Genomic DNA, 11092 nt, shown 5'->3' on the forward strand with positions numbered 1-11092 from the left:
TACTTAGGCCCAGTTCAGACGCCGAACTTTTCATGAGCCGAACTTAATTCGAATTTGGACCGACCCAAATTATCAAAAGTACGCCTGTTGACTCAGACGTCGAACTTAATTTAGTTTGAGCCAAAACACATCGAAACATCAGCGGTTTTCAGGCAAGGTGTATGCACACCTGTATGCATTAGGTTCGGCACATGAAAAGTTCGACCTCTGAATCAAAGCCGTTCCAAAGCCGAAATTCCCGGCTGAGCTAGGCGGGAAGAACGGCTGAGCCGTTCCAAATTTAAATAGCCGTTCTTAACTGATTCAAACGCCGAACTTTTCATGTACTTAATTCAACGTATTAGGTTCGGCTCATGAAAAGTTCGGCGTCTGAACTGGGCCTTAGCGCGCGCTCTCATGCATGACGTGGTGTGTGAATTTGCGTGCGCAGTAAGGATGCGTAGAAACAATTAACGCGAACGTCCTTCAACAGAATATAATTGTTAAAACTTTAAAATACCGAAGAATGATGGAACTTGTTGGAATAAAAAAACCGCGTTTTAGCAAGCGTCCGACATTTAATTCATTCATAAGCTAGCTTTCAGGTCACCTTGAAAACCGCCCCGTAAAAAATGACAAAAACCGAATTGATCCAAATAAAAATAATATTTCCATGTACATTGGAGATAATGGTTGACTTTCAACGAAAAAACTAAGGCTAATCGGTGGAGGTCCGTATTTAAATATGACAATTTATACTGAAACCTGCAGGCATGAATTTATATCCCGAAAGAGAACCGGCTCGCCATTACAGTTGTTTTTTGTATCTACACACCATTTTTGTACTAAATGAGTTTTAAACTGAAAGATTAAAATCTCTGTCATTATCTCAACCCAAATCTTCAACACTGCTTACTGACCTCTGAATAGTAGTTTGTAGTACTGGGTAGTTAGAGTTTTTTTCTGTTACCATCTGTAGAGATCTAACGCCCCCAGGATCTCAGATCTAACGCCTCCAGATCTAACGCCTCCCGAACGCCCCGAATAATATATTACTCGTTTCCTAGCAATGGTGGATATTCGACAATAATTTATCTTCAATTATTTTAGTTTTGTAAACCCGGCTACAGTGAAATGCACGCATGATTTAATTGCCAAAGATCCAAACAACCGGCTGAATATTATCTACACACCATTTTTGTAATGATTTAATCTCTGAAATTTCAACTCAAATTTACGACACAAGCTAACGCGATAACTTCGGATCACATTTTATAGTAGTTTGTAGTAGTCCGAGGTTGTACCGCCTGCAGAGATCGAACGACCGAATAATTCAACAATCGTTTCCTGGCAATGGTCGATATTCGACAATAATTTAGCTTCATTTATTTCATTTTTCAAATCCCTTCATTGCCATGTTCATTCAAAAACCTTCAGTGAAATGAAGTTTAAGGGTGTTTTCCTTTTTATAGTGGCCACTAGTACCATTTTAATCGTCGGCTTTCTTGTTCATGTGAACAACACGCACGTCATCGGGACCTTCACTGAAAGGGTGGAAGATGTCTTCTCAGCTGTATTTCGCAAATATTCAATACACAGAACCACAGTGTCGACAACTCGAAAACCATTTGTTTATCTCACGGAAACTGAACAATGCCTTCCTCCATACTTGGCTTCATCTTCTCACATTGGTGATCCCCAGACCTGCAACTGTGATGTGATAGTACTAAGTTACCGAGCAAAGTGCCAAGAAAACAATCAATCACATGTGAGTTACTTGTTTGATCCCAATACCCTGTTTGCATCTGGACGAAATGTACTTTTCTTTGCCGCAATGGATAGAAGACCGGGCTATCATTACTACATATTTTTAAACGACGACACGACTCTCCAATACAATAAATTTGCCCCTGCGGAGATGAAAAAGCTGTCACCTTTCCGCGCTGTGGAGACATGGCTGTTAGATTACGAACCGGTTGTGGGTGTGTTGGATTATGATCATCATGGAGCAGACTATATTCTTAAATTCAGGAAACAGTCGTGTGGTATAAACGAAACGGCATCGCTAGTCCTTCCCACAGTATTCTACGATGCACTGTTTAACGCTTACCATCACAAAGCTATTGAACATATCCTTCCCTATCCGACACACTATGAACGAGGATGTGTCTTTTGTAGTAATAGGCAAGCCATGATAGCCGTTGAGGTCAAATTTGGTGGCCAAGCACTTCTTTTTGCTCCAGTCACAGGTGGAAATCCCCTACATCGTAGGGATGATAACCGGCGGCTAGAGATGGCGGCCAGAGAGCGGGAATTTGTCGAGTACATCAGACAAGAGGCCCCTGTAAAGCTAAGAAGTCATGCGATATTTGAACAGTTGAAACTAACAAAAGTGACGAAATACCTTAGTGAACGATCCAGGTCGTATTGTGCCAATGTTACTCGCCATCAACCCATTATTCCATACAAGCATTTGCTTAGTGATTCTTGACCCTTTCTGGCATTGGGACATTCAAAAGATTGGGACATTCAAAATGTAAGTTGTGCGTGTGTTTCGTCTTCACAAAATTTGGCCTGCGAATAGGCTGTCGGCGAGGAAGAGGCATTTTGGAGAATATTTTTCTGAAGAATTTTGAAGAGATTGGATCATTCTCCAGATAAACCAATACCTGTGGGCCGGCCAACATTGCAAAGAATGCATGCAACGGCTTCAAAACTTTAATATGTAACTCTACTGGTAAAGTAAAAGTGTGTAAGCATTGAATTTCTTAGTATTGTTAGTTATACATTCAAATTTTTAATGGTCACATTCTGGTTGTTCCTTGATTTTCTTGGTTGCTTTCCGAGAAGTTGTATATCAGTTCCGCTGGCCAACGTATTTCGCAAGAAGGATGACCATTGTGAACAGAATAGCTGGCAAAGCAATGAGCCAATCTTTCGCGTTTGGAGTCGAAATACCAAATATATTTAAAAAGACTATATATTTGGTATGCAGCAAAGATGGTTGTATAATTCTATCCATCGATAGCTTTGACAGTGGCTTTTAACCGAAACTTTGTCAAAAATTATGTGCGAGGTTTTGACGCTCGAGAAGTGTTTTCCATGTCGTCTCATTTATTTTGTATAATTACAGTCGAGCCTCCCGTAAGCGACCACCCAAAATGTCAAGCCTAGGTGGTCGTTTACTGGAGGTGGTTGCTTACGAGAGATAACATCGTATTGGGTCAAAATTTTGCCACATTAGCATATGGTAACTATAGAGACTTACCCCATGACTGACTTGTTTTATTCAATTTTGAGAAAAAATCCGGTACTTGCCATTGATAAATTTCCGTCCCCTGTACAACCCAGGAATGTGATAATATCACAACATCTTATTATCCAATTTTCGCTCTAATATCTATGAAGTGGTCGCTTACGGGAGGTAAAAGGCAAAAGAGATTTCAAACTTTTAGCTCTAAAAGTAGTCGCGGTCGCTTACGAGAGGTGATCGCTTACAAGAGGTTCCAAATATGGTGATTTGACTTGGAAACGTTTTGTATTTTGGAAAACTGGTCGCTGAGGAGAGGTGGTCGCAATCGGAGGTTCGGCTGTATATTATTTTTATTGCTTGAAGATTTTTATTTTCCTTTATAAACGCAAACCATCCTTTAGTAGACACGGAAGAGAATTGAGGAGTGATCATTAAATCTGACATTCGTTGAAAAGTGGTTTTCTTCGCACTGCAAAGCCTTCTAAAGGAACAGAAATTCAAGTAATCTATCAAACACGGTAGACAGTGTTTCACTGGGATATCCAAACACCGAGAAGGGCGTTGAAAGTACCACGCGCAGAGGAGTATTTTTGACGACTTTGGAGGTGTTTGGATAGCCGATGAAGCACTGTCTCGAATGCTTGATATATTACTTGAATATCAAATGTTTTCTCGTTTCATTGGTTCGTTATTATTTATTTGTCTTCGCTCGGACATTTCAACGTTCCAGGGATTTTTTAATTTGCGAAAATCTTAATTAGATGCGGTGAAAAGGCGGTTTCTCGCCCGATCTGATGCTCAAATTGAGGTGTGAGAACGAAGCACCGTGCAAGTCTTAAAAGACTGTAATTGGAGTCAAATTTTACACGAAGTTGAAATAACTTGTCTTATGCATGTCTGATGTTTAAAACGGCTCAATTCTGTTGCTATTGTGATTTTGCGGACAATTTGAAAAAATCCTCTGAAAATAACTAAAATTGGCGGCAAAATATAGGCCATGTTAAAAGTGCAGCATGAAATCAATCAAGCAATTAATTAACGACTTTACCTTGTACCTCATTTCCCGAGAATGTTATTTTCTAGCGTCAATATACCAATGTTATACATTTACAATGTACAACAATGTGTAACATGATAAGAGTCGTTCGTACTATTAACTGGTCTGGGCAAGTACAAAGGTGACGAGCACATGGGCGGAGGTTGAAAAAAAGAACGCGGGTTGTCAGTAAATTAAAAAGACGTAGGCGTCACTGACCCTAGCGTTGGTCATGTCAGTTTTAATTTTGTAAACATAACCTCAAAATCACTTTCAGCCTTGGGAAATTCAAAACTAATTAAAAATACCGGCCGTTTAATTCTTAAAGAATCCGAATGGATACTGCACCTGCAGACTGTTAGAAGTTTTGTTAGTAGTGTGCGGGCGAGCGGGACTGAAAACACAGAAAGAGAGATCCACTTCGAAGTGTTGCTGCCGGCTTTTGCGTGCAATAGGAACGCTTGATCAAGAGAGCGCTTCAAGCCATATTTATGCGTTCTTGTAATAAGCATTAAATAATGCTAAAATGGGACATTTTCAATGCCTCACTGCTGCTTAACGAGCATGAGCACCTCCTTTTTTATTTTAGTATTAAAGTTCTCATGTGATAAATATTCAGTGGACAAAGTTTGAACAAAAATCTATTGACAGTTTTATTTCAGGGGAATTACCTTAATCCCTGTATGTGCTTTATCCTTCGAAAATCAGAATTCCATTTGGCTTTAGCCGCTTTCTGAAGTTCAAATGTACAGTAACTGTGAGCCCTGAAGCTTAGTGTCATAACGAATTAAATGATCTTCATCTCAAGAGGGCTCGACTAAAAATTGACTAGTTTATCGGGATTGGCGGCCAGAAAAATCGAAAAATTAGGGATTCGAGACTATATTTTGTCTACTTAACAAATTGACGTCAGTCTTTTATGCGTCTGTCCTCTTATTGATGATAAATTGCGTCATAACATTGTCAAAGAGGCTGTGGAACCACGAGCCGCAGCCGCTGACGTGAAGTTGTTTTTTTACAATAACAAGACCCCAAAATGGTCAAATGCCGGGACTAAATGAGCGGAAAAGACGCCGTAAACTTGCCGTAAACAAAGATAAGTGAATTTTATTCAAAATGACGCGAACATTGTCGATAGCTTTTCTCGCTTAAAAAAGTCCATAAAATCTCATTGGTTCAAAAGTTGACAGTTTGACAGCTGAGTTGAACTTGAAAGCTTGCATAAATTAAAATTTTATCCGTCTGTACTCTTATTGATGATAAAAATGAGCCAATCAGCGCGCGACAAATTAGACAGTTATTGTAAGAATTAGTATAGAAGTATAGATTTATGAACGTGCAAAATTCAGTAACATGAAGTCAGCGGTGTACGCAAAAAGCCATTAGCTCACTCAACCCCAATCCTCTGTGAGAAAGTTGCTCTTCCTCCACGTCTTGCGGTACTGACTCATATCAAAAGTTAAGGGTCAGAGCACAGAGAGAAGTCGTCAGGACGCAATCGATAAAGTGCTTATTATGGGACTGAGGGAATTATTTCTTTGTGATCTGCTAAGAGCAGGTAATTTCTTATCTCCTACCCAGATCTCACTCTGTTTGACGCTTGGTCATGGGAGATCTGGGTTCTCAGAAACGAGGCAATTTCATCACAGAAGAGCGATGTTAAAACTAATCATAAAAATTACAATTTCCTCGATCGTGATTGGTTTAAAAAAAACTCCTATTTTCCACTAATTCACTTGCCAGTTTGTCATCGGACAGTTCAATAAACGAATCACATTCAAAGTTGTAGTTTAAATCAACCAATCACAACCTTGGTCACATTTAAACAATTTGTGCCTCCTTTGGTAGTCTTTTAATGCAAATTTTCCCTTTCTTTCAAAACTTGGCTATTCTTCTTTTCTCGGAAATTGTAAATTTTATGATTAATTGTTAAAAAGACTTCCTGTTGTCCAATTCGGTCTATAATCATGTGCATAAACAAATCGCACTCCCGCTACGCGGTCGTCCGATTTTGTTATCACTCGTATGATTACCGACCGAATTGGACTCCACTCAGTCCTATTACTATTACTTATTGAAAAGTCAGCTTTGAGGGAATTTTCAAATATAAATCCTTACTGCTACTTGCATTCATAGCTCATTTATTTTTATCACGGGTTATCTCTTTGGTGTTGCAGACATCAAGAACAAAGAGAGGCCAAAAAAGAACAGTTAGATCAAAGAGCTAAGGATCGAAAGGAAAGGAAGAAAAGACGAGAGGCCATAGCGGAGAAATACAAAATAGCTCCAAAAATGCAGGACATATCCAAGATCCAAGAAATCCAAAACAAGCCGCTTGAAGACGATTGAGATCAGACCAGGAACATTTCATTCTGTTGACGTAACCCTTTCACAGATCTATGAAGCGTCTCTGATTGGCAAACGGCAACGGCAACGTCGCTAAACATAAACTGAAATGAGCAGAGCCATTTCCTCTGTAAAATGACTAAGTTTTTTAGCGTATTTCGGAGAACGCGAACGACGGCGGCTAAATTTTCGTATTTTCACTTGTAACTGAACGCTGGCGTTACATGTTTAGCTTGAGCGCGTTCTAGCAGATCTATACAATTGCGAAATTCGAAGGTAAAATATAAGGTCACTTTTTTCCAACGCGCTGTCCTCGGAGTCGCCGTCGTCACAGCTTTAACTCCCTACTAACATTTACGACCCTTAGCCAATATTTTAAAGAACCTGTAAAAAAAATAATAGAATGTTAAGTTATTTTCCGTATAATAAACATGCATATATTTTTTTCATTAATTACTATATGGCTGTGTCTCACAAGGACTGGGAACTACCGAATTCACGAATTTGATTGGCTGAAATCGATATTGACCGCGGTCTAGATTTTCCCATCTACGTAGACCGGCATCTAGACCGGTTTCATTTTGCGTTGAAAAAGTAGCAAACTAAAATACAAAAATGTTCACCATTTTCTTTTATTTTCTTCTCAATCATTTATGGAAGTGCCAAAAAGCCTGATGACAAAAAAAAAAAGTAAAGAGGACGAGCAAATTTCCGCAGGTTTAAGTTAAGCTCATCGCCGTTCGCAAGCAAAATGTCAGCAAACCAGTTACATTAAACGAATTAAAGTTTTCTTCTTTGCCATATAATAAACAACTTATTAACCGAGCTAAGTCGGTCTGTATGGGAGAATCTTGACCTCGATCGTGTGTACAGACCTCACTGCGTTCGGTCTGTACTCACGACGTCGGTCAAGATTCTCCCATATAGACCTCCTGCTCGGTTAATAAGAGCTAATTAAAGGCAATAATGTTTTTTTGAAAAAAATTCCTACCGTGTAAGACTGGATGCGTGCGTCTTGGAGCCGAACTTTAAAACGGGAGACAATGATCAAATTGAGGAATTCCATACTTGTTCATTTCCTAAATATCGTAGTTGTATTTTCACATTGTAAAAAGTAAACTGATCATAAAACTCTTTGATCTTCCTATATGATTAGTTCCCGTAAGCATTCCAAGTATCAAGCCATAGTTGCGAGAGTTTTCCTGTACTTTGCGCTATACCAAAAAGCGACGACTTCTTCGAAAAACTGAGTGACCTTCGGGAAATGCGGTTCAACGGGGAATTCTGGTAGAAACCAGGCTATTTTTAGCACTGTCTGTATTAACGTAACTCGTGACGCCATCGTGTTTTTCGTTTCGGGGAAGAGCCCCTCATGTGACCCGTCGGTCACGCTATTACCGGAAGAAGAAGTGTCGGCGTTTATATTCAGGACGTAACATGTCGATCAAAGTCGATCATCGAAAACGTAGTCGATAAGTCGATAGTACTCGATATTTGTCGATAATTGTCAATCGACAAGTTAAATTTGTCGATAATCACAAGATTTTCAACTGATTATCGATTTTATCGACAAAAATGCAGACAAATGTTTCAATCAGCTACGAAATTCAAGTAACCAAAGCAATAATAGCTCCAATAACTTTTTTTTATGCCGAGTGTAAACAGCTCTAAAGTAAATCTGTATGGCAATAAACTTATAAAAACCTGAACAACCAAGTGGTCTGTTTTTCATTACAGAATAGAATGTTTAAATTACCTCGAGAGATGATCGATTAACAGTTTCAGCTGAACTAAATCGCGATCTATAACACCTAATTCCCAGGGTCTCTCTAGTCGGGGGAGATGAGAGATCCTGGGAACTCGAAGTCGTGTTTCTTCGGGGGGACAGAGGGGACCAAAGTTTAGACTAGATACGGGATAAAATCGAGGCCAGCAAAGTAATTAAGAAGTAAAGTGAAGTAAATTGATATTTTATTTCATCAGTGTTTTTACTCAGTTCAACATTTGACAAATACAAGCTGCTACCACTCTCCTCCCTCTCGGCTAGGTTGGCTAAATTCACCCAGTTTGTATGCCCCTTGCTTCTCCTTGCGCCTGTGACTGTTGTACCAGTCCGCAACCTACGTATACCTACGCCATACATCGTTTTTTGTATTTCCGATACTTGTCGATTGAAATCGATCAAAATCGATCAAAGTCAATCATAATCGAACAAAGTCGATACTCTAAATTGTGTAATCGACTTTTATCGATTTCCGATATTTGTCGATTGATTGGTATCGACAACGATCGACAATGATCGATTTTTATCCACTATCGAAATAATCGACATGTTACGTCGTGTTATATTTCACGCACGCATCGAAAATCTCAAACAAACATTGACGGTCTTAACAATCAAGAGACTGGCATCACAGTTCAGCGTTTGCAAATGGGGTTATGCATTTCTTCGCAACCGCAAGATTATGAAGGCTTCAAGCGATACGATGGTGGAACCTTGCTTTGTTTCAAGCACGGAGAAGGGACGTACCTATACGAAAATGGCGACATGTACAAGGGTGAATGGAAATGGAACAAAAAGCACGGACATGGTGTTTATACGCATGTGAACGGAGAAATGTGAGTCAATCTACGTTTAAGCTATAGGTAGCTTATCTCCTTCTCGGTTAATAACTACAAGGTGGCTACTAGTCAGTTTATACATGTTTGTGAAATGCACATTGATGTATTTAGCCTGCCAGTATTAACAAACAATTGCATTTGCATGATGCAATAATTCTAACGACGAATCAGAACATATAGCTTGTATGTTTTGTGATTTTCGACTCGGCTTTCCTATTTCGACGACCTTTTTAAACGTTAGGTCAGAACCCATTTACTGCATTGAAATTTTGGATTTTATATTTATAGATAATCTCCTTCCACTGTAACTTCCGGTACAACGTGACGAAACAGAAACACTATGTATTGCGTAAAATGTTACGGTTGTCCAGGTATATTACTTTGGGCAAGTCCTTAAAAGCCACTGTTCAATGCGTAAAGATGCTTCGTTTAAATGGGAAACGCGATTCCCTTATTTTGTGTTTAATGATTTTGTCATTAACGATACCATTATTGCTTTTGTTTATCACTAAATGGAACTTTCGTTTTTTAAAGTACTGAATCATATTTTTATTAACGCAGAAAACGAGGTTATTTTTATCAAAATGAATATATTGGACAAGACCCGGGTAATTTGTTTGCTGCAACGTCGTGTTTTGCGGGATTTTCTGGAAAAAGCTCGGAAAAACCACTGGCAAGTGACGAAGAAATAAGGTACGATTTATTTTCTTGGTTTCGTTCATTCATTTTCTCGTTTTATTTCCTTCCTTTCCTCAGCTGCCCAGTCGTTCTTCCAGATTCCCAGCTCACTTTAAATAATTATTTGATCGATAGATGAATTTAACTAACCTGCCTTACGACCTATGTTTGGTTGGTTACATTCCCCACCCTCCCATCCCTGCTCTCTCGAAAGTGATCTACGTTCCTCCCCGAGAAGAGACTTCCCCGAGCAGTGGCTGGTAAGGGATGGGCCATTATTTTTTGGAGGGGAGTGGGGGTAGGTAATTGCAAAAAAATCATTTATTTACAGCTAAAACTGCTGGAAACAAATAGTACAAGGGGAGCCATGGGGAAAAACCGAGCAAGTACCTTCTACTATTGTTAGTTTGAGTTTAGATGCTAAAAAATTCTTTCCCAACATGTTGACCACCTAAAAAATAATGCGCAACCTAAAGAAAAAAATTCATGCACCGGAAAACTGACCCAGCACCCCCCCCCCCCACCCCCAACCCCCCTCCAAAAAATAATGGTCCTTCCGTAACCGAGGCTATTGCAAAGTGTATTCTATCGTTTGTTTGACATACAAGTGTTGCGTGACCAATCAATGCCTTGAAGCCATAGATATCGAGTGATGACCCAAGTATTAAATATTTAATTAATTATTTAAATAATTGCCAAGAAAGGGCACAATAAACATTGACAACGAAATTTGCAAAGGAATGGTAAATTCGGTTGTAAAATAGTTGGTTTCCTGTTGTAGGAACCAAATACGACTGGACGTCATGAGAGGAAGGGAAGAGGAAAGAGCTTCGCAAAGAGAGGAAAGACGAAAACGGAGAGATGAATTGCGACAGAAATATAATCTCTAATGAGAATCACGGAAATCTTCCAAAATTGAAGTATTTAAACTCTCTCATTAATCACCATGTAATGTTTAAAGAGAAGAGAGAGATTTTAATACCTAGAAATATTTGCATAAAAGAAAAAGAAACTGCGATCAGGCGTTCTTCGTCGAAAACAGAACGCCTGATCGCAGGTTAAAGAAAATCAATTTGTAGAATCCTCGGTTAATGTCTTTTTCCGCACGAGACAGTGGTTGTACTCGGAGCTACTCGGCATAAAACACCCTCGTGTATATCTTTCACATGGAACATTTC

General features: G+C 39.3%; 3 protein-coding genes across 3 annotated transcripts in view; all 3 read left to right on the forward strand.

Moving 5' to 3' along the window:
• The window catches only part of LOC145490075 (uncharacterized), a 38687-nt gene extending 30803 nt beyond the window's left edge, over window positions 1-7884 (forward strand). The window contains exon 3 of the mRNA XM_081469183.1: window positions 6446-7884. Within this exon, the coding sequence (XP_081325309.1) occupies window positions 6446-6617 (172 nt within the window). The 3' untranslated portion in view covers window positions 6618-7884. The remainder of the gene's footprint in view (window positions 1-6445) is intronic.
• Window positions 1421-2874, forward strand: LOC145489966 (uncharacterized). Its single transcript, XM_081469057.1, has one exon. The coding sequence runs from the start codon at window positions 1421-1423 to the stop codon at window positions 2468-2470; it is 1050 nt and encodes a 349-aa protein (XP_081325183.1). The 3' UTR covers window positions 2471-2874.
• Window positions 7885-8429: 545 nt separating the features above from the next.
• On the forward strand, window positions 8430-10804 carry LOC145489280 (uncharacterized). Its single transcript, XM_081468244.1, has 3 exons — window positions 8430-9233; window positions 9798-9929; window positions 10696-10804. Exons 1-3 carry the CDS (start codon window positions 9046-9048, stop codon window positions 10802-10804), a joined length of 429 nt encoding a protein of 142 aa, XP_081324370.1. The 5' UTR covers window positions 8430-9045.
• Window positions 10805-11092: the final 288 nt, after the last annotated feature.

This window comes from Orbicella franksi, chromosome 6 (genome assembly GCF_964199315.1).
Source record: "Orbicella franksi chromosome 6, jaOrbFran1.1, whole genome shotgun sequence".
NCBI lineage: Eukaryota > Metazoa > Cnidaria > Anthozoa > Scleractinia > Merulinidae > Orbicella > Orbicella franksi.